At 43.7% G+C, this 23,614-nt stretch overlaps 2 protein-coding genes and 1 pseudogene across 2 annotated transcripts in view; all 3 read left to right on the top strand.

Annotated features, from left to right (window-relative positions):
• LOC146548250 (NACHT, LRR and PYD domains-containing protein 12-like) overlaps positions 1–19,930 on the top strand; it is a 77,363-nt pseudogene extending 57,433 nt beyond the window's left edge.
• The window catches only part of LOC146548249 (NACHT, LRR and PYD domains-containing protein 12-like), a 172,519-nt gene extending 151,408 nt beyond the window's left edge, over positions 1–21,111 (top strand). Inside the window, exon 16 of the mRNA XM_085265043.1 lies at positions 20,644–21,111. Coding sequence (XP_085121169.1) covers positions 20,644–20,656 — 13 coding nt within the window. The 3' untranslated portion in view covers positions 20,657–21,111. The remainder of the gene's footprint in view (positions 1–20,643) is intronic.
• LOC146548253 (NLR family CARD domain-containing protein 3-like) lies at positions 1,052–5,462 on the top strand. The gene is made up of 3 exons (XM_085263833.1): positions 1,052–1,325; positions 1,430–3,215; positions 5,285–5,462. Exons 1-3 carry the CDS (start codon positions 1,052–1,054, stop codon positions 5,460–5,462), a joined length of 2,238 nt encoding a protein of 745 aa, XP_085119959.1.
• Positions 21,112–23,614: the final 2,503 nt, after the last annotated feature.

Here is a 23,614-nt window from a genome sequence, read left to right on the forward strand (position 1 = left end):
CAGAGTGAGCAGAGTAATATCAGCAGTAATGAAGCAGCAGGATCAGTGTAGCAGCGTGTGACGTCATAATGAATCAGGTATGATCTGAAATATGACAGTGAGACAAGAACATGATGTAAGGTCCTGTTTAAACCCTGATGGTGATGCTATGAGGGGAGCATGTTCTGATTTAGGACTTGGATGGTCTGAGGATAGAAGCTCCTCTCTGTTTGTGTCCTGATGGTGCAGAAGCTTCTGCCTGATTGTAGAAGGAGCTGAAGCCAGCATCATCCCAGAGGTGAAGCTCCTCTGTGTGCAGACCTGAGGTCAGATTCCTCCAGGCTGATGTTCAGGATCTACAGAAACGTGTGGTTGTAGTTATTGCTGCACTGTGTGCTGACAGCAGATACTCAGAACAAAGCGCTGCACACGTGTTCTTTACAAACATCTGTACATATAAAATATGGATCATGGCAGTGAATGAACACGTTTCTGTCATTTGTTTCATTGGCTTCTTTTTTCTGCCTGTGTTCATGTGATTAATGTCTAACACATAAACAGGTTTGTAATCAAACATCACATCATCAGGGAGGCATCATGAAACAAAGTTACTGCTGGAGGCTGAACTCAATTTGGTGGCAATGTTCAAAAATATCACTCAGATCATTTCAAAGCTTTTAGTTCTTCTTCTTCACTTCTGTAAAAGAATAGAAAGGAAATCAGAACCAAGAAGTTCACTTCCTGATGACTGAACTCTTTCAAAATAAAGCTGAAAGCTCTGAATGTGACACCGCTGCTCCACCACAGTTTTTAGAGGAGGTCAAAGGTCAGTTGAAAGTGATGGATCCCAGACTTCCAATACATCCAGTGAAGGACATAATCAGCTCTGTGATGAAGGCTTTTACTGTGGAGTTTGTAGGCTGATCACTCTGTGTTTAATAAGACAGGCAGGAACAGCAAAGGAAACTTGGATTCTGAACTCAAACACAAGTTTCTCACTTTGACTTTTCTCTGTGACCATCAGAGCTTCTGCACAGTGTCATCAAATCTGGATGTTTGTCACTGACAGTCAATGATTTTAGTGATAAAGAAATGTGTTCACAGAGGGAGGAAGAGGAAGAGGAGTGGTGTTTGTGAGGAGGAGCAGCTGTCCTGCTGTGCTTTGTGTCAGGACGTCCTGAAGGATCCAGTCTCTACCAGCTGTGGACACTGGTTCTGCAGACAGTGCATCTCCTCATACTGGGACCAGTCTGCTTCATCAGGAGACTGGTCCTGTCCCCAGTGTGGAGAAAGATCCAGAAGCAGAGCTGGACTGCAGACAGCCAGTCAGAGCAGCTGTGTACAAAGTAAGACTGAACATCTGTCTGCTGATGGACTCATTTCTGAAAACTGGACTTCTTGTTGTTGTTCAGACATTGAAGAGTTTTCTGTCTGTTTTTCTTTCTTTCAGCAGATGTTGGTCTGCAGGAGGTTTTAGATGAACATAAGATCAGTCTGAGGAGGAGATGTGAACGTGTGACTGAAGGAAGTGATGAAACAGGAAGTAGAACCCTCCTCAACAGGATCTACACTGAGCTCTACATCACAGAGGGACAGAGTGAAGAGGTTCATAGCCAACATGAGGTGAGGCAGCTGGAGACAGCTTCCAAGATGGACGCCCTCCATGACACTCCAATCAGGTGCCAGGACATCTTTAAAGCCTTACCTGACCAACAGAGACCCATCAGAGTGGTTCTGACCAACGGCGTGGCTGGTGTTGGAAAAACCTTCTCAGTGCAGAAGTTCACTCTGGACTGGGCAGAGGGCTTGGAGAACCAACATGTCAGTGTGGTGGTTCTGCTTTCATTCAGGGAGCTGAACCTGATCAGAGAGGAGCAGTACAGTCTTCTGGAGCTGCTCCATGTTTTCCATCCAACATTACAGAAGGTCACAGCAGAGAAGCTGGCTGTCTCTCAGCTTTTGTTCATCTTTGACGGCCTGGATGAAAGCAGACTTTCATTGGATTTCACCAACAGGAAGCTGCTGTCTGATGTCACACAGAAGTCATCAGTCAGCCAGCTGCTGACAAACCTCATCCAGGGGAATCTGCTTCCCTCGGCTCTCGTCTGGATAACTTCCCGACCCGCAGCGGCCAATCAGATCCCTCCTACATGTGTTGACAGGCTAACAGAAGTACGAGGCTTCACTGACGCCCAGAAGGAGGAGTACTTCAGGAGGAGATTCAGTGATGAAGAGCTGTCCAGCAGAATCATCTCCCACATGAAGACATCCAGGAGCCTCCACATCATGTGTAGAATCCCAGTCTTCTGCTGGATCACTGCTACAGTTCTGGAGCACATGTTGACTACAGAGCAGAGAGGAGAGCTGCCCAAGACCCTGACTGACATGTACTCACACTTCCTGCTGGTTCAGACAAAGAGGAAGAAGAACAAGTACCACGAGGGACATGAGACGAGTCCACAGGAGCTGAGGGAGGCTGACAGGGAAGTTCTTCTGAAGCTGGGGAGGCTGGCGTTTGAACATCTGGAGAAAGGAAACATCATGTTCTACCAAGAAGACCTGGAGCAGTGTGGTCTGGATGTGACAGAGGCCTCGGTGTACTCAGGAGTTTGTACAGAGATCTTCAAAAGAGAGTGTGTGATCTTCCAGAAACCAGTCTACTGCTTTGTTCATCTGAGCATCCAGGAGTTTCTGGCTGCAGTCTACATGTTCCACTGTTTCACCAACAGGAAGTCAGAGGTGCTGAAGGACTTCTTGGGGAAAAAATACAAAGAGTCATCTCTGGACAATTTTTTGATGGAAACACTAACAAAATCCTTCAGGAGTAAAAATGGCCACCTGGACCTGTTTGTTCGCTTCCTTCATGGCCTCTGTCTGGAGTCCAACCAGAGACTCTTAGGAGGTCTGCTGGGTCAGACAGAGAACAGTCCAGAAACCATCCAGAGAGTCATCAAGAATCTAAAAGGAAGGAAGACAAAATCCTCTCCTGACAGAAGCATCAACATCTTCCACTCTCTGATGGAGATGAACGACATCTTATTATCTCAGGAGATCCAAGAGTTCCTGAAGTCAGAGAACAAATCAAAGAAACTCTCTGAGATCCACTGCTCAGCTCTGGCCTTCATGCTGCAGATGTCAGAGGAGGTTCTGGATGAGTTGGACCTGAAGAAGTACAACACAACAAAGGAGGGACGACTGAGACTGATTCCAGCTGTGAGGAACTTCAGAAAGGCTCGGTGAGTCCAGATGTGATCATTAATATTATCAGTTGGTGATAGTTTAGTTACTCAGTCATAAACTGCAATCATTTATTATTTGAGGTCACACTAGGGCTGCCACAAACGATTATTTTTGTGATTATTTGACTAATCAGATCAAAAATAAAACATACAGCTTATTGCACCAGCATGCATCTGCTGTTATATAACTATCATTAGCTTACAGCTTAGAGTTTTTAAGGTATGTGCTAACTAAAAATAAAGACCAGACGATAGTTTATTAAACTTTTAATGAAATTTGCAGATTGTAGCAACAAACAGAAAGGCCCCCAAAATGTGTGCCGAGTTCTTCAGTGTGATTTCTCCACGGTGAAAGCACACTCTGCTCCACATAGTTATGAAGATCTTGATTAACCACATTAGCTTCACATTAGTAACTTTGTCCTCGACAGCTCGGCCATCTTCAGAACCTGCCCAGGAATTGAACTGCACATGTGCACTGGCTCCAGACGTGGGGTTGTCCTGCATAGTCAGTGGTGTCAGTAGATCATTAAGTAAAATAATATGTTACTAGATTCCTTTGAAAGAGCAACCATGGACGACAAAGCTGGGCGGAGTCTGCTCTAAGACACCAAATGAGCAAATGTTTGCTGACCTGTATCAGTGATCACCTTTTTGTTGGCCTGGTCCCCCAGTCCTCCCACTCCCCCCGGTCCTCGGTGGATGCTGTCACTTCCTCTGACACTGGCTCACCATTTATGTTGTGTCAAAAATCAAACGTGAAGATCTAATTTACTCTAAACTCTCTGACTGTTACTAATATAGTCATAAAATATGCAACAACCACTGGAGATGGAGATGAAGCTTCAACTTGCAGAAAATAGTTTATTAAAATCAGTTTGAATAAACCCAAGGCTCAGAGCAAAAGAGACAAAAGCGCCCCCAAGTGGTCAGACAATAGACGAACAGAATAAACCCTATCAAAGACAAACACGCTGGAAGCATCTTTTCTAACACTCCAGTATTTATTAGCATTTATTATAAATTTATTGTGACTTTGAAGACGTTCAGTGTTTCCTTTGGTATAACGGAGGTCTGACTACAGTCCAGTAAACACACTGATTAGGATTATAGATTAAACTGCAGTAATACTTTCACAGTGTGCAGTGATGCACAGGTTGAGTGGTTTTACACTGAAATTCTCAACAACAGGAAACTATAAGAATTTGTTACTCTAATAATAAACATAGAAGAAGAAAAACATTTTTCATTTAGAGTTGATGAATATAAATGAATTTGAACTTTACAAACCAATCAAAGACAAACTGATCCATGTGAGTTTATAACAATATTCAAAGGCTGCTGCTGGACACAGACAGGTAACATCATTTTGACTTGCTGTCACCTGGATCTGGAGTCATAAACACTGAAGCGCTGAACATTAATACAAGTCTGTTTCTGCCAACTAGTGATAAACCTGCAGACTAATGGCACAGAAAGCTAAAAGGAGCCAATCATTTCTGTGTTTAGTTCCCCTGAAATCAGATGTGATATCAGCAGCTCTGAGTTCATTCATCATTATTGTCCAGTGATGACATTTCTGCTCCGTTTGGTGACAGTCAGCAGATTTTTCCTGAGTGTGGACGTGAACAGTCGTACCTGACAGCAGCAGGTAGCAAACAGAGATCGTCTTTCCAGCTGGAACTCTTCACTGAGCTGAGCTCATTCAAAATGTTCTGGATTCAAGACAGGAAACAGTCCACATGTGTGTCTTCACTCTGACTCTGGATCAGATCTCAGTGACAGACTGTGGACGTTATGGAAGCCTAAATGTGACACCATCTTCCTCCTTCATCTGCAGATTAAAGCCAAACAAAGATTCTCATTAAAAGTCTGCAGGTCTGAGAGAGACTCAATCGTTGTGTCATGTCAAACACAGTAAGAGGAGCTGAAGCACAGATGTGAAGAGCAGATGTTCATCAGATTATGACCTCACTCTGTTTTGTCTTCATATACATTCAGTCTGTGTTTATAATGCAGACTTTCTGCTTTTATAATAACACATTTTGTATTTTCTATGATCACAGACTGGCTGACTGTGGACTCTCAGGGACTCATTGTGAAGTTGTGGCCTCGGCTCTGAAGTCCATCCCCTCCCATCTGACAGAACTGGACATGAGTGAGAACAAGCTGCAGGATTCAGCAGTGAAGCTTCTGTGTGCTGGACTGGAGAGTCCAAACTGTCGACTGGAGACTCTGAGGTGAGTTCACTGACTGCAGCTGTTGTTGTTTTTCTATATTTCTGATCTTTGATATTTGAAACGTTCTTTAGTTCCTAAATGTTCAGGATGTGTCTGAAGACAAATGTGAAGAAGTTTGAGTGCTTTCAGAAATGTTGTGTCTTTCCAAACGACTGAACAACAGTTTTTCCTCTTGGCTCCAAATAGAAGTGACAGACTTGAGCAGGGTTCATTTAAAGGCTGACAGAAGTGGAGTGGTGACGGGGAGATGTGTGTCTGGACAGCTTTTCAGCCTCCACAGGTTCATGTTGTGCTCCATCAGTCAGTGAAGATGAAGTCAGTACTGGTGAGGCTGTAGAGTGTGTGAGGGATGTGAATGAGGCTGTTGGAGATCTGATGATAGCAGATAAAAACAGGCTGCAGAGACTTTGAGCTTGTGTGGAAACAGACAGAGAAAAGAAAGACATGAATGTCAAAGCTAATAAAGGTGAAGTTAGGAGCTGTGATGATGTTCATGTATCAGAAGCTGATCGGGCTGCTGTGGTGAGGTTTGTGTTAAAGCAGAGGAACACAGGCCCACACATGACAGCAAAGCAGGTTTCAGGCTCTGTGAGAGGATTTCAAACAGAAGCTGGAGAAGAGAAAGGACTACAGAAAGAAGGCAGCTGAGACCAGTCCAAGTGTTTCCATGGAGCCCAGTCTAACATTCATTCATACACTAACGTACAGAAGTGAACGGGAAAATGAATCCATAGTTTCAAATGTAGAAATAGTTCTCAGTTCATTTACAGAGTTTAATACAGTTCATGAGGAAATGTTCAAAACAGCAGCTGAGAAGAAATCTGCTTCACAAAGTTGGATCCAATTCCAATAGTTTGTGATGCACTTTAACGCAGCGTGAGCAGTTCACTGCCTAACCCCACAGAGACTGTCAGTCTGGACTTTTCTTTATTTCTATTGGCTGTCAGTGAGATTTCAGAGCAATCAGAGACTGTGGGTCTGTGTATGAAGTATAATTCATGTGCAGTTGTTGAAGTTGTAGAATGAGAAATGGCAGTTTGGGGTATTTCCTGCTTTCATTGTCCTGCTTGTGCTGATGAAAATGTTTATTGACGTGTGAATTCATTCTTCAACGCTCGATTCTGCCTGAACAACGTGAAAACTTTGCTTTGTGTAACACAATTCAAAGCACTGAAGCATCGACTTATTTCATTATCCAACAATGAAAACAGGAAACACAGACAGCTGGCCTTCAAAGTAAAAGCTGCTCCTTTTGAAACATGTTGGTGGTAAAATGTAAGAAGAGCTGAAGCACATAAATGATCTACGTGCCAAAATATTAAACACAGTTGATATATTTGTGTGAGTGTTGTGATTCAGGTGTAGATGTAATAATGTACATATAGCAGAGTTTCCTCTTCTAGATCAGCTGATCAGAGTCAGGCCAATCAGCTCTGAGCATGCTCAGTCTGAGTTATGGAGCCACATACTATGATTCACCATGGCAACGGCATGAGCAGAGGCTCCGTGTGAATCCAGAGGAGCAGAAACATGAATGATGACAGTAGATGATTGTGTGAAAGTGCTGGAAGCAAATGAGTGTGTGATGTTCTTTCAGTGTTGCACTTTGTAGACGCTCCCTGAGCACTGGTCTCACAGCCAGCTGCACATAGAGACCAGTGTTGTTAGTCCAGGTCAGAAGATGACTTGTTGGAATGAAAATGAGCTTATAGTTTGTCTGCTTTAATAATGTGACTGGAAAAAGGTGTTGGACTTCAAATATGTCCATTTCTGTCACACTTCACCTTTAAAAGTGAAGCCATGTGGTTCCTGGAAGGAAAAACACGACTTTTTCAAGTCTTTGTCCTGTTTTTATGAGAAATGTACGACTTTAATGTGAAACATTCAGAGTTTTTTCTCTTGTTGTGTTTGTTTGAAGCTGCTTCCTGTTGGCTTCAGCTGTTTGGAGTTTCCATTTTCTAAACTTCTTCATTCTGAACCTTCTTCAGCTCTGAACAGATGATGAAACACTGAATGATTTCAAGCACTTTGTCTAATAAACTTACATCTTTCATTCTTTATACAGATTGAAGGACTGTGATTTGTCAGATATTGGCCTTGATTATCTGGCAGCAGCGCTGAAGTCCAACCCCTCGTATCCCACAGAGGTGGACCTGAGTGGAACCTACAGCAACCTGCAGGATCCAGGAGTGAAGCATCTGTGTGGTTTCCTGGAGAATCCACAATGTCGATTTGAAACTCTGAGGTCAGTCAGCATGTTTTAGTTGTGCTGAGATGAATATGATGTGAAAGTTGTGCTGACACTAAACTGCAGACATCAGGCTGATATTATACTGATCCACACTGAGGATCTTCATGGTAAAGTCTGTTTTCTTCTTCTCTGGTTTAGTCCATTGACTGCAGCAGAACAATGTTCACATTTCAAACAGTGATGCTCAACGTATGGCCCGCGGCCCACACGCGGCCTGCCCACCTTTCCTAATTCAGAGAGAGGGGACCCTGATTAACTGTGTAGCTTCTTCCTCACAGTTCTAAGTATCAGACACAACAATGAATAATCCACAGCTGACTGTCTTTAGCAGGTCAAAGGTCACGGCACACAGCACTCTGTGAAACAGTTTGGAGCAGGAATTCTTGCACATTTACAAACTGACACTGCTGCACGGCATGCTGGGTAATGCTAGCTGCTCAGGTATGGGCGTGCTAACGGCTGTGAGGCTCTGTGGCTGCAGAACACTGAAGAAGAGAAAAGAGAGGTGGAGGATGAAGAAAAGAGGCGGAGATGAAGCAGAAGTTAAGCTCCAGAGAGGAAATGTTTCTGTGTGGGTGGGTGATAGGTTTGTAGCTTCAACCTATTCGCTGGAACGTTGAAGACAATATAATTACACAGCAAGCAAGACACGAAGTAGGCAAAGTTCTTCTTGTTACTCATTCAATTCAATTCAATTTTATTTATATAGCGCCAAATCACAACAAAAGTCGCCTCAAGGCGCTTCATAGATACAGAGAAAAGCCCAACAATCATATGACCCTCTATGAGCAAGCACTTTGGCGACAGTGGGAAGGAAAAACTCCCTTTTTACAGGAAGAAACCTCCAGCAGAACCAAGCTCAGGGAGGGGCGGGGCCATCTGCTGGTTGGGGTGAGAGAAGGAAGACAGGATGAAGACATGCTGTGGAAGAGAGACAGAGGCTAATAACAGATATGATTCAATGCAGAGAGGTCTGTTAACACATAGTGAGTGAGAAAGGTGACTGGAAAGGACAAACTCAATGCATCATGGGAATCCCCCGGCAGCCTACGTCTATTGCAGCATAACTAAGGGAGGATTCAGGGTCACCTGGTCCAGCCCTAACTATATGCTTTAGCAAAAAGGAAAGTTTTAAGCCTAATCTTAAAAGTAGAGATAGTGTCTGTCTCCCGAATCCGAACTGGAAGCTGGTTCCACAGAAGAGGGGCCTGAAAACTGAAGGCTCTGCCTCCCATTCTACTTTTAAATACTCTAGGAACAACAAGTAGGCCTGCAGAGCGAGAGCGGAGCGCTCTAATAGGGTGATATGGTACTACAAGGTGATTAAGATAAGATGGGGCCTGATTATTTAAGACCTTGTATGTGAGGAGCAGGATTTTGAATTCAATTCTGGATTTAACAGGAAGCCAATGAAGGGAAGCCAAAACAGGAGAAATCTGCTCTCTCTTTCTAGTCCCTGTCAGGACTCTTGCTGCAGCATTTTGGATTAGCTGAAGGCTTTTCAGCGAGTTTTTTGGACATCCTGATAATAATGAATTACAGTCGTCCAGCCTGGACGTAATAAATGCATGAACTAGTTTTTCAGCGTCACTCTGAGACAGGATATTTCTAACTTTAGAGATGTTGCGCAAATGGAAGAACGCAGTCTTACATATTTGTTTAATATGTGCGTTGAAGGACATTTCTTGGTCAAAAATGACTCCAAGGTTCCTCACAGCGTTACTGGAGGCCAAGGTAATGCCATCCACAGGAAGAATCTGGTTAGATACCATATTTCTAAGCTTTTCAGGGCCGAGTACAATAAGCTCAGTTTGATCTGAAATGAGAAGCAGAAAGTTATGCATGAGGGAGACCTGCCTGGAGCCAAGTGTCGTTCCCCATTGCACTCCTTTTATTGTGGTTACATGAATATGCATAGGGTCATTAACATATGACGTCTACATAGGTATACATGTGAACAAAGAATACTGTTTGTGTGTGTGTGTGTGTGTGTGTGTGTGGGGGGGGGGGGGGGGGGGGGTCAGAGTGTGACCCCATAAATGACTTCCCTAAACCTGCTGGTCTGGAAGTCCAACAGTTCATCTAAACAAAAGGCACTTAGCCTAAAACAGATACAGCCACGTTTATCCTGCCATAAAACAATAAAACAAGGTACGACCTCTTCCCATGCTCCCAGGATGTAGGTGTGCATTCCAGTGTGGAATACACACCAAGCCTTTGCAGCCTGCTAAAGATCACACATCCTATCAGTACGCAATTGATTATACACCTCTAAGCATAAATGACAATCAACAATACAAAACCTAACAGCGGGGCTCAGGCAGCTCCGCCCACACAGTGACAGTGAAGCAGGTGAAGAGTAATAAATGAAGACAGCAGACAGGATTTGATAAGCTGATGTACAAACATGTAGAAACGGGTCCATACAGACTGAAGCGTGTCTCCTTTGCATCTTCCATATTTGATACTGAGAGTTTCCAGAAGAGCAAACATCAAACACGCCTCCAAACATGTGACGAGTCAGACTGACATCATTTCTACAGAGAACAGTGTGAGCTCTCAGCAGGTCACTTCAATAAGAAGGACAAAGTGCAGCAGGAATGACTAAACCCACTAACAGTCTGATATCCCCGTGTTCCTGTTGTTCTACAGCATCATCATTAATGCTGCTCCACCACCATCACTGCAGCTGACCAATCAGCTTCTGTCACGTCATGTGACGCTCTGTGACTCAGACTGGAGAAATGCTAAATGGCTAACCTGAAGCTAACCTGAGAAACAGTCAAAGTACTGATGATTCCTACAAAGTGTGTGTGTTCAGTATGAGATGAGTGTGAACGAAACCATGGAGGAGCGGGCCGTGGCTGCTCTCACACACGTTTGCTGCAGGGGCGGAGCTACAGAAATGTTCATAGGGGGCAAAATCAAAGCCATTATTGTTGACACATATGCAGCTGTTACATCCTGTAATATGCATTAAATATGGTTCAAATACATTAAATGCATTAAATATACATGTTTCATATAAATAAAGTCTACAACTGTGTTTTCTTCAGCCCACATAAGGAAACAGTTGAGTCAGATAAATGTCGTGTCCAAATTCATGGGCTGCATCCTCCTGAGGCCGCATTTGTAGACCGATTACGTCACAGCGACGCGCCGAAGGCTGTCCAAATTCGTAGACTCCTCCGAATGCAGCCGACAAATGCGTCCTCCTTTTCCCCGAATTTGAAGGATGGGTCGGGTGTGTCCTTCGTGGCCTACCATATCCCAGAATTCATAGCGCGGCCCAGCCAAACTCCAGTTTCCAACAATGGCGGCCGCTACTAAGTTTTAAAATTACTCATACTAATCTTTCTGGGTCACAAAATAAACTTTTAACATATTTTCAGGCGAGAAAGTAGCTGTGTAAACATCAAATATCAGCTCGGTTTATCAAGATATCGCATATTTGCAAAAGTGCTTCGACGTTTTCGGAGACGTCTGCTACCCACCAGCTCGAAAGCCAGCCGGGAGCTCGAGGTTACTGATGCGGCCGAGAACGGCACATCATTTTCAGATCACCGCGGACTTTCGCTACTCGGGTTAAACGTAAGATATAAGTCACTTAGACAACCTAAAAATGTTATTGTTGGGCTCTTTTCAGTGTTTTGTTTGTTCGTGAGTAAATCGGTTTGGCTGAGATTAAAGTTATTAGATTAGATAAAATAAAACTTTATTAATCCCCCAGGTGGGTTCCTCCTTGGTCTTTACAGAGCTGACTAAACGTCAAACAGAAAACTGATTAAACAGAAGTATGAGACGGTCGAGAATTTACGCCAGTGTCCTGTTATATTTTAGATAGCAAGGAGCAGACGGCTGAGTTTATTAAACTCCACCGAGACAGCGGTGACGCTAATCAGAAGGCTAGACCGTCCAATTTCCCCAGCCGTTTATTTCCAGCCTACCCGACCTTCTGAGGACCCGGCCCACGTAGACCGCGAAGGCCGGGTCCTCGGGAGGATGCAGCCCATGAATTTGGACACGACCAAAGACAGAAGGCCTTTTCCACGTCCATCTGCTCAGTGTTAAAGTGCTGATGATGTTCAAGCTCAGGCAGCAGGAGGGATTTCTAAGCATCCTTCACTGATCCACAACAAAGGTCCAGAGTTTGATCCGTCCTAGTAGGACAGGAAACATACTGATAAGAGTTTCAAAGTGTCTTTGTAAGCAGACATGATTGAAATGAGCCAGTCTGAGTTTGGTTCCTGCAGTTTGTGCTTCATAAACAGAGCTGAAGCAGAGGCAGCGTGTGCCTGCAGGTGAATGTACACTGCTGTTATAAGAGCTGTGGAAACTCAGGTCAAAAGGACGTAACCACACTGCTGACAGTTCCAGGACATTCACAGAGTTACAGCATGAACTGCAAACATGAATAATGACAGTAGATGTTTGTGTGAAAGTGCTGGAAGCAAATGAGTGTGTGATGTTCTTTCAGTGTTGCACTTTGTAGACGCTTCCTGAGCACTGGTCTCACAGCCAGCTGCACATAGAGACCAGTGTTGTTAGTCCAGGTCAGAAGATGACTTGTTGGAATGAAAATGAGCTTGTAGTTTGTCTGCTTTAATAATGTGACTGGAAAAAGGTGTTGGACTTCAAATATGTCCATTTCTGTCACACTTCACCTTTAAAAGTGAAGCCATGTGGTTCCTGGAAGGAAAAACACGACTTTTTCAAGTCTTTGTCCTGTTTTTATGAGAAATGTACGACTTTAATGTGAAACATTCAGAGTTTTTTCTCTTGTTGTGTTTGTTTGAAGCTGCTTCCTGTTGGCTTCAGCTGTTTGGAGTTTCCATTTTCTAAACTTCTACATTCTGAACCTTCTTCAGCTCTGAACAGATGATGAAACACTGAATGATTTCAAGCACTTTGTCTAATAAACTTACATCTTTCATTCTTTATACAGATTGAGGAGCTGTGGTTTGTCAGAGATCAGCTGTGATTATCTGGCAGCAGCACTGAAGTCCAACCCCTCCCATCTGAGAGAGCTGGACCTGAGTAATGACTCCTTGTTGTTGACCAACAACAAGCTGCAGGATTCAGGAGTGAAGCATCTGTGTGGTTTCCTGGAGAGTCCAGGATGTAAACTTGAAACTCTGAGGTCAGTCAGCATGTTTTAGTTGTGCTGAGATGAATATGATGTGAAAGTTGTGCTGACACTAAACTGCAGACATCAGGCTGATATTATACTGATCCACACTGAGGATCTTCATGGTAAAGTCTGTTTTCTTCTTCTCTGGTTTAGTCCATTGACTGCAGCAGAACAATGTTCACATTTCAAACAGTGATACTCAACGTATGGCCCGCGGCCCACACGCGGCCTGCCCACCTTTCCTGATTCAGAGAGAGGGGACCCTGATTAACTGTGTAGCTTCTTCCTCACAGTTCTAAGTATCAGACACAACAATGAATAATCCACAGCTGACTGTCTTTAGCAGGTCAAAGGTCACGGCACACAGCAGACAGTCAGAAATATTCTAACTCTGATCATTTATCAGTTGTGACACTGTGAGACTTGATCAGAGGTGTGATCATCACAGCAGAGGCCTTTGTGTCAAAGTCACTGAGGATCAAACAGAAACACATGAAGCAGATTTTCCTCTTCTGGCTTTTTATAGCAGATAACCTTCAAAATATTCTGCAGTCGATCAAAAACTGAAGCAAACCATGAAGCAACATGTGAACATGAGCTGATGCTGCTGAAGTGAAGCAAAGTTACAGAGGTTTGATTACAGACACAGCTGAGAGTTTGTAATCTGTCATCATTTTAAAAAGTTTCCATGGAACAGCAGAAATGAGGCTTTACTGTCAGAGGCCGACAGCACTGAACACAACAGCAGACTGGTGGCTAATAAACAGTGAATGATGCAGAAACAGATGTTTGAAGCTGTTCTTGGAGTACACTGAGAGAGAGAGAGCTGTGCAGGCAGGAACAGCCAAAGTCAGAGAGAATTCATGAGCATATTGATCAAACGTGAAGCAGAGTTTGGATCTTCTTTTGCTGCTGCTTCACTCAGTTTTGGTTGGAGACAGATGAAACCTGCAGCTTCAGGATCTGTGAGCTGTCCACTTTCAGCCCCGACGGCGTGTCCGTGTACGTGCCGTCGAGTGAACGATCCACGCTCTGTGTTTCCATCTTTGTGTGTTTAGCTGCTCTCATTTACTGTTTTATCTGTTTGCTGCTTGTTGAAATAGTTTGTGAGCTTTAACCTGAGATTCTGGCAAAATACATTTATATTAAACATCGATTCAGGATTGAATGAATCAACATCGTTTTATTCAAATTAAAACCATTTAAATGGGAACATGAATTTTTTACAGCCGCCTCTAATGCTGGGTAATGTCAGCTGGTCCATGTGCAGCTGGCTGTGAGGCTCAGGGAGCGTCTACAAAGTGCAACACTGAAAGAACATCATCCATAAATATTGAGTAATAACTGGACTCTCATACAGCGAGACTCAAATGCCTTTAAACATCAGCTTATCCTGCTGATCCAAGTCCAACACTGAGTTTGTAAAAACATGTTTGTCAATCATTTTGTTTGGTTTCTGAGGAAAATGATTCAATAACTTGCTGCTAATACACAACATTTCATCATATTTCCTCATAACCCTCTTTTGTCTGACCATTTGATCCCATTTGAATTTGCAATAAAGGATCCACAGAGTTTGGTGACAATAATGACAGTAGATGTTTGTGTGAAAGTGCTGGAAGCAAATGAGTGTGTGATGTTCTTTCAGTGTTGCACTTTGTAGACGCTCCCTGAGCACTGGTCTCACAGCCAGCTGCACATAGAGACCAGTGTTGTTAGTCCAGGTCAGAAGATGACTTGTTGGAATGAAAATGAGCTTGTAGTTTTTCTGCTTTAATAATGTGACTGGAAAAAGGTGTTGGACTTCAAATATGTCCATTTCTGTCACACTTCACCTTTAAAAGTGAAGCCATGTGGTTCCTGGAAGGAAAAACACGACTTTTTCAAGTCTTTGTCCTGTTTTTATGAGAAATGTACGACTTTAATGTGAAACATTCAGAGTTTTTTCTCTTGTTGTGTTTGTTTGAAGCTGCTTCCTGTTGGCTTCAGCTGTTTGGAGTTTCCATTTTCTAAACTTCTACATTCTGAACCTTCTTCAGCTCTGAACAGATGATGAAACACTGAATGATTTCAAGCACTTTGTCTAATAAACTTACATTTTTCATTCTTTATACAGATTGAAGGACTGTGGTTTGTCAGAGATCAGCTGTGATTATCTGGCAGCAGCACTGAAGTCCAACCCCTCGTATCCCACAGACGTGGACCTGAGTGGAACCTACAGCAACCTGCAGGATCCAGGAGTGAAGCATCTGTGTGATTTGCTGGAGAATCCACGATGTCGATTTGAAACTCTGAGGTCAGTCAGCATGTTTTAGTTGTGCTGAGATGAATATGATGTGAAAGTTGTGCTGACACTAAACTGCAGACATCAGGCTGATATTATACTGATCCACACTGAGGATCTTCATGGTAAAGTCTGTTTTCTTCTTCTCTGGTTTAGTCCATTGACTGCAGCAGAACAATGTTCACATTTCAAACAGTGATACTCAACGTATGGCCCACGGCCCACACGCGGCCTGCCCACCTTTCCTGATTCAGAGAGAGGGGACCCTGATTAACTGTGTAGCTTCTTCCTCACAGTTCTAAGTATCAGACACAACAATGAATAATCCACAGCTGACTGTCTTTAGAGGGTCAAAGGTCACGGCACACAGCAGACAGTCAGAAATATTCTAACTCTGATCATTTATCAGTTGTGACACTGTGAGACTTGATCAGAGGTGTGATCATCACAGCAGAGGCCTTTGTGTCAAAGTCACTGAGGATCAAACAGAAACACATGAAGCAGATTTTCCTCTTCTGGCTTTTTATAGCAGATAACCTTCAAAATATTCTGCAGTCGATCAAAAACTGAAGCAAACCATGAAGCAACATGTGAACATGAGCTGATGCTGCTGAAGTGAAGCAAAGTTACAGAGGTTTGATTACAGACACAGCTGAGAGTTTGTAATCTGTCATCATTTTAAAAAGTTTCCATGGAACAGCAGAAATGAGGCTTTACTGTCAGAGGCCGACAGCACTGAACACAACAGCAGACTGGTGGCTAATAAACAGTGAATGATGCAGAAACAGATGTTTGAAGCTGTTCTTGGAGTACACTGAGAGAGAGAGAGCTGTGCAGGCAGGAACAGCCAAAGTCAGAGAGAATTCATGAGCATATTGATCAAACGTGAAGCAGAGTTTGGATCTTCTTTTGCTGCTGCTTCACTCAGTTTTGGTTGGAGACAGATGAAACCTGCAGCTTCAGGATCTGTGAGCTGTCCACTTTCAGCCCCGACGGCGTGTCCGTGTACGTGCCGTCGAGTGAACGATCCACGCTCTGTGTTTCCATCTTTGTGTGTTTAGCTGCTCTCATTTACTGTTTTATCTGTTTGCTGCTTGTTGAAATAGTTTGTGAGCTTTAACCTGAGATTCTGGCAAAATACATTTATATTAAACATCGATTCAGGATTGAATGAATCAACATCGTTTTATTCAAATTAAAACCATTTAAATGGGAACATGAATTTTTTACAGCCGCCTCTAATGCTGGGTAATGTCAGCTGGTCCATGTGCAGCTGGCTGTGAGGCTCAGGGAGCGTCTACAAAGTGCAACACTGAAAGAACATCATCCATAAATATTGAGTAATAACTGGACTCTCATACAGCGAGACTCAAATGCCTTTAAACATCAGCTTATCCTGCTGATCCAAGTCCAACACTGAGTTTGTAAAAACATGTTTGTCAATCATTTTGTTTGGTTTCTGAGGAAAATGATTCAATAACTTGCTGCTAATACACAACATTTCATCATATTTCCTCATAACCCTCTTTTGTCTGACCATTTGATCCCATTTGAATTTGCAATAAAGGATCCACAGAGTTTGGTGACAATAATGACAGTAGATGTTTGTGTGAAAGTGCTGGAAGCAAATGAGTGTGTGATGTTCTTTCAGTGTTGCACTTTGTAGACGCTCCCTGAGCACTGGTCTCACAGCCAGCTGCACATAGAGACCAGTGTTGTTAGTCCAGGTCAGAAGATGACTTGTTGGAATGAAAATGAGCTTGTAGTTTTTCTGCTTTAATAATGTGACTGGAAAAAGGTGTTGGACTTCAAATATGTCCATTTCTGTCACACTTCACCTTTAAAAGTGAAGCCATGTGGTTCCTGGAAGGAAAAACACGACTTTTTCAAGTCTTTGTCCTGTTTTTATGAGAAATGTACGACTTTAATGTGAAACATTCAGAGTTTTTTCTCTTGTTGTGTTTGTTTGAAGCTGCTTCCTGTTGGCTTCAGCTGTTTGGAGTTTCCATTTTCTAAACTTCTACATTCTGAACCTTCTTCAGCTCTGAACAGATGATGAAACACTGAATGATTTCAAGCACTTTGTCTAATAAACTTACATCTTTCATTCTTTATACAGATTGATGGACTGTGGTTTGTCAGAGATCAGCTGTGATTATCTGGCAGCAGCACTGAAGTCCAACCCCTCCCATCTGAGACAGCTGGACCTGAGCTTCAACAACAACCTGCAGGATCCAGGAGTGAAGCATCTGTGTGGTTTCCTGGAGAGTCCAGGATGTAAACTTGAAACTCTGAGGTCAGTCAGCATGTTTTAGTTGTGCTGAGATGAATATGATGTGAAAGTTGTGCTGACACTAAACTGCAGACATCAGGCTGATATTATACTGATCCACACTGAGGATCTTCATGGTAAAGTCTGTTTTCTTCTTCTCTGGTTTAGTCCATTGACTGCAGCAGAACAATGTTCACATTTCAAACCTTCAAAGAAGAAGAAAAATCCTCCAGTGGAAAATTCACTGTGAAACTCTCAAACTCTTCATTGCACCTTAAAGTCTGTCTGACACTGAAATCCAAAGCAAAATGTGCGTTTGCTTTACAGACAGCAGTCCAACACAAACATACACACATCATCCAAAACACAGTCCAACATCCAAATCTCCTCCACTGCCAGCATGAATGATGGGAAAGAGAAGGAGGAACACTCTGACATTCAGGGTTAGAATGAGTTTCATCAAGCAGACTGTGAAGATCAAAGCTGCATTAGAAAGCTTACATGAATGAATGAGTGGACAGAAGTGGACAGAGATCATCTGAAGCACTTCAAAGGCTTTAAATCAGCACATTTCTCTTTATTCTTTATCAACTCTGTTAGTTTCTCTCAGTTTTCTGTGGAATGAAGCTAACAGCAGGCTAATAAGATGCTGACCAATAGGTTTCTATTAAAGGTTGTAATTTGTATATGAAAAAGTGCTTTGGCTCAGCAGGGATCAGCTTACAGGTAGAATACAGCTGCTGGATGGGATTAGCATGTCATAGCTATCTACCAAACTGCTAACTGGGGGATTTCAGGCCATCTATGGATCATTTTTGCTAACTGTTTATTCAGCTTAGGCTCACAGGGCTGCAGCCTGTGCCCTAGCTGTCATAGGGCAAGAGGCGTGGTCCACCTGCACAGGTGAGCAGTCCATCACAGGGCCAACAGAGAGCGACAGAGAAGCACTCCCTCACATCCACACCTACAGCCAATGTAGAAGCACCAATGAACCTAAGCAGCATTTCATTGGACTGTGGGAGAACATCCAACCTCCACAGAAAGGCCCAGCTGACCAACAAGCTTCAACCTACAACCTTCTTGCTCTAAGGCACTAGTGCTAACCACTTTTGCCCATTTCAGCCCAAATCCTGCATCTTCCTGTTTCTGACTCCAGGCCAGCTCCACTAACACTTTCTCATCAGACACTGCCACCTAGTGGAGGAAGTCTTAGTTCCATTTGAAGCTTCAGATTACAGTTAGTTCCTTTACAAAGAGGTGGAGGTGGTGGGGCCACAGCACCATCATCACTGAGTGCCATAGGACACTTAACCTTTGTTTCCATATGCTGGGAACTTCCTGTTGTTCCAAGGAGGACTGGAAAATGTGTGAAAATCTCCCAGTCAGTTCCTCACAGCACACTTCCATCATTTCCCTCCCACAGCATCAGGACCAGGGCTTTTTCTCTCTTTGGTCCCACTAAGAGATTTCCACACAAACACCTCATCAGTGGGACTCTCAGAGCTACCAGCCCTTTGCTACAATCACAAAGCTCTTCATTGAAATCAATGATATCAAAGCTGGAATCAAATGAGTCCAAGTCTTCTGCTGATTCAGCATCACATTCATCTTTGCTCGTTGTTCTGCATCCCCACCATGGACTTCATTCCTTTCCAAGCCAGCCTTGAGTGTCCTTTATTCAGCTCATCCTCTGCTTTACTTTTACACCTGATTTTAGCTGCTTTATCTCTCTTTCAACAGGTTTCTGTGCCTCAATCTTTTTCTTCTCTCCCTTATAACAAGACAGCTTCTTCTGCCTGAGAACATGTTGGAGTGATTTACTAATCCAGGGCTGCTTATTGGGGAAAATACTTCCTGTTTCCAAAGTAATCCCCATTTTTCCCAGAAAGAAATGTCAGTAGAAATCGATGATCTAAGTGAGAACATGAGCCTTTAAAAAGTCCCAGTGGGTGCAGTCAAAGCAGTCCCTCAGTCCCAGTATAGAGTCTTTGGTCCAGACTGGAACAGCTGTGTGCCCAGTTTGAGCTCTCTTCAGTGCTGTGACCTGACAGACCCAGAGGGGCCATCACATCACATTTAGAAGCTCCCCTGATGGAGCCACAACACATGTCCAATACTTAGTCTGTCTTGTTGGACCAACTGGAAGAAATGATTCAAGGACTTAGTCACAGAACAGAGATTCAAATCTCCAAAATCCAACTGGCTGCATCAGGACATATAGTCTGAAACTCTGCACAGTTTCCTGTTTGAAGCTGCTTCCTGTTGGCTTCAGCTGTTTGGAGTTTCCATTTTCTAAACTTCTACATTCTGAACCTTCTTCAGCTCTGAACAGATGATGAAACACTGAATGATTTCAAGCACTTTGTCTAATAAACTTACATCTTTCATTCTCTATACAGATTGATGAGCTGTGGTTTGTCAGAGATCAGCTGTGATTATCTGGCAGCAGCACTGAAGTCTAACCCCTCCCATCTGAGACAGCTGGACCTGAGCTACAACAACCTGCAGGATCCAGATGTGAAGCAGCTGTCTGATCTTAAGAAGAGTCCAGACTACAGACTGGAGACTCTGGGGTCAGTAGAGTGATGGAGTGAGTGGGTGGTGCTGTCAGCAGTATTGTACTAAACACAGTCAGTATGAAACAAAGAGCCAGTGTTTCCTGTAAAGCTGCAGCTTCTCAGTGAAGCTGTGAGAGGAGAACGGTGACAGGCTTCAGGATTGGACACAAACACTTCCTGTTTCTCCCCTTTATGGTCACCATAGTAACGGCTGACACGCTCTGATCAAACACTGTCAACAGCCAATCAGCTCTCTGAACAAAGCAGCACGCCGACCAATGATGCATTGATTTCCAAGTTTAAAGCAGTGAAGAACACAGTCTGTAGGTGAGGAAGAATTTAGTGAGAGCAGATGTTTGGATGGAATTCCTCCAGTTAACAGCTGGAACCGTCCATCTGGATTGTTGGGCTTGTTGTTGGGGTTCCTACAGAGCTCAGAGTGGACACACCAAGGTTCTTCTAATGAATGAAAGTCCAAACTCAAACTAGGAGGGAAAAACATTTTCAGCAACTTCAATAAAAATCCAAAGATTAGAAAAAGTGAAGCAACAATGAGTCCTAGTACAGTCCCAGCACTGACGTCCCTGCTGCTCTTTATACTGGATGTGCTGCATCACTGACTGACAGCTGATGAAGAGTCTCTGGAAACACTCGTTTATCTCCTCTGCTCTTCCTCCTTCTCTCTGCAGGTGGAGGTTATGATGGTAAACAGGACGGTGTGTGTGCTGAGAGAGGAGCAGCTGTGTCCTGATGATCCAGAGAGGTTGAAGCAGCAGCAGCTTGTGTGTAGAGACGCTCTGACTGGGCCATGTTACTGGGAGGTGGAGAGGAGAGCTTCATCCAGCAGTGACTGACAGAGGAATGAAGTGCAGATGACTGTCAGTGCTGCAGAGTGAACTGCTCTGAGAACAGCTCCACTGTCAGACACAATGTAGAGTCCAGCATCAGCCCTGTGTGTCCCTCTGGATCTGACAGAGGATCATCAGTGTATCTGGACTGCTCTGCTGCTGCTCTGTCCTTCTACAGTCTCTGCACAGTCTCTGTCTCACTCTGGAAAGATTTTACAACTTGTTGTAATTACAGAACGTTAATATAATATTCCAACATGTGATCTTCTCTTTATTTCTGAATCTTTACCAAATAAAGAAAAACCAAACTAACAAACAGAAGCTGTCGTGTCCTTTTTCACCACATCTGTGAATCTTTTCTGTGTTTTTCCTCTTTTCCTCCTTCCTGCAGCTCCATCTTCATCATTCTGTGTCCAGTATATGTGAACACGTCCAAAGCATCTGAGCCTCATGTTACCCGTTTGTGTGAGTTACGCCTGTCGTTGTGTTGTGGTGTATAAATAAGGGGCAGGAGACAGCGCTGGATCTCCGAGTTCTTTACTGTCAATTTCTGCAACATCTGCAATATCTAGAAATGCAAACCTGTGAGCTGTGTGTGTTGTGCGTCTGCTCGGCCACCTCTCCTCCGGCCATGCTGGAAGCAGCTGTGCGTTTGACAGTTTTATCGACTCGACAATAATCGAACAAATTAAATGTTCAAAAATATCAACTTAAGCACTTCAAAGTCAACAAAAAGCTTAAAACAATGAAATAATATTTCACTGACAAAACAACAGCTCATAAGAACGATACACAAAATAATACAGAAACAAACAAATAAAAGTTATTAACCAGGATCCATGTTTTTGTCACAAACACTGAATCAGCTGATTCACTCTTTATGTTTCTGAGTTTGTTTTGTGATTATAGTTCTGGTTTCTGTTTCTGTGTCTTCACTGTGTCCCACGTCTCCTTACTTTGGACTCTGTGTTATATTTCCTGTTTTACTTTGACAGTCCTGTGTTACTGTTTCCTGTCTCGTGTGTGTAATTGGTGCCAGCTGTGTTTCCCTCCTGACTCCCGTTCCCTGATTACTAAACTGCGTCCACGCCGCCGGCGCTCCTCTCCACAGCTGGATTCCAGGATTTCAGAGCATCCAGCTGTGGTGAGTGATGGAGACACTTTCTCTGCTCCCTCAGTAATCAGGACAGTTTATTGAACATCAGAGGACATAAAGGACTGTTTTTCACCTGCCCGTTCTGAACCTGGACATTAAAGACTGCTGGCTTCAAGGACATTAATCCCAGTGTCAGCCAGCCAATAACAGCCTGTGTTTTTCAGCTCTTTAGGAGTCAGAAATGAGAAAGACACAGACTGCTAACCTCTCCCTGCAGGAAATAAGCTCCGCCTCTTCCTGTCCTGTATATGAGTGATTCTGACATGAGACACAATGAGTTTCCTGTTTATTGTGACTTAAAGCGAGCAGCAAAGACACTAAACTGTGTGTTTCCAGCTGAAGCTGCTTTTTGTGTTGCTCCCACAATCCTGTCTGAAACAGTCAGTGAGGAAAACTCAGTTTATGCTTCCAAGCTCATTGTGAGAGGGCACATTGTGTTCCTGCAAGTGCTGATTTTGTCTGCATCCCTGAGTTTAGTGAGCTGCCTCCAAGGACTTGTGAAGCCCAGTGTGTTAAGGCTGCATCTCCCAGATGTTTCCACCTTTCCAGCAGAGACGATAAATGTTCCCACAAAGGCTCAAAGACGGTTTGATTTTCTGAGTGTTGGCCTCAAGAGATTGCTCAGTGAGCACCTGAGTGTTTCTGGGACATCGGACACTAACTGGAACTTCAAGTCTGGTTCTGAAGCTGCACATGCAAAGACTGTTTCTGGTTGTAGAGACCTGGCTGTTCCAGGGATTGTAACCTCCCCAGAGGCTGAGCTGCTGACCTCAGCTGACTCTGGAGCCTTGAAGGTAACTAAGTTTGCACCGCTCGGGTGAGCCATCTCAGCTGCAACAGCCTCCACAGAGAGCTCACGCAAGCTTACCCAGCCTGCTGAGGATTTTATGCTGCTGCAGCCCAAAAGGCATCTTGAGCTGGCTGACTGCCACCCACAGCTTCAGCTGCCTCAGCCAGGGGTCTCCACACCTGCTGGCCCTGCATCTGCTCTGACTGGGGGCTCCGGAGAGCCGCGCCAGCCATCCATCTCTGCTGGGGCTCCTGTTTGAGAATGTAGGAGTGTAAACTTCAAATATCTGCTCGGTTTGTCAAGATATCACATATTTGCAAAAGTGCTCTGACGTTTTTGGAGACGTCTGTTACCCACCATCTGGATAGCTAACCGGGAGGTCGAGGGTCATTAGAGCCGGCGAGAACAGCGGACTCCCGGCACATCGTTTTTGGACCCCCACGGCCTTTGGCTGTTCAGGTTTAAACATGATATATAGGTCACTTAGATCACGTAAAAATGTTATCGTTTGGCTTTTTTCAGTGTTGTTTGTTTGGTTTGGCTGAAGTTACAGTTTTCACACAGCTGAATAAACGTCAAACAGAAAAGTGATTAAACAGAAGTGTGAGACGGTCGAGAGTTTACTCTTTGGAAACATGTAGCGAGGCGCTAAATGCTCCACCAGACAACCGAGAGGTCTCTTGTTGTCACATGCAAGAAAGCATGCTCTGAAGAATATCCAGGTAGATAACTGTGGCGATATGTTGGTTATATTACTTTAAAGTGCAACTGGCTAATTCTTATTTTAGCCAACTCGAAAAGTAAAAATGATGCAACGACCTTGAAATAACACATTTATCTCACTGAAACATGTCATTTAAATAAAA

The sequence above is a fragment of the Mchenga conophoros genome, linkage group LG23 (genome assembly GCF_057382185.1).
Source record: "Mchenga conophoros isolate Kocher_MC1m ecotype Shallow Benthic linkage group LG23, M_conophoros_male_GT1.1, whole genome shotgun sequence".
In the NCBI taxonomy this organism is placed as follows: domain Eukaryota; kingdom Metazoa; phylum Chordata; class Actinopteri; order Cichliformes; family Cichlidae; genus Mchenga; species Mchenga conophoros.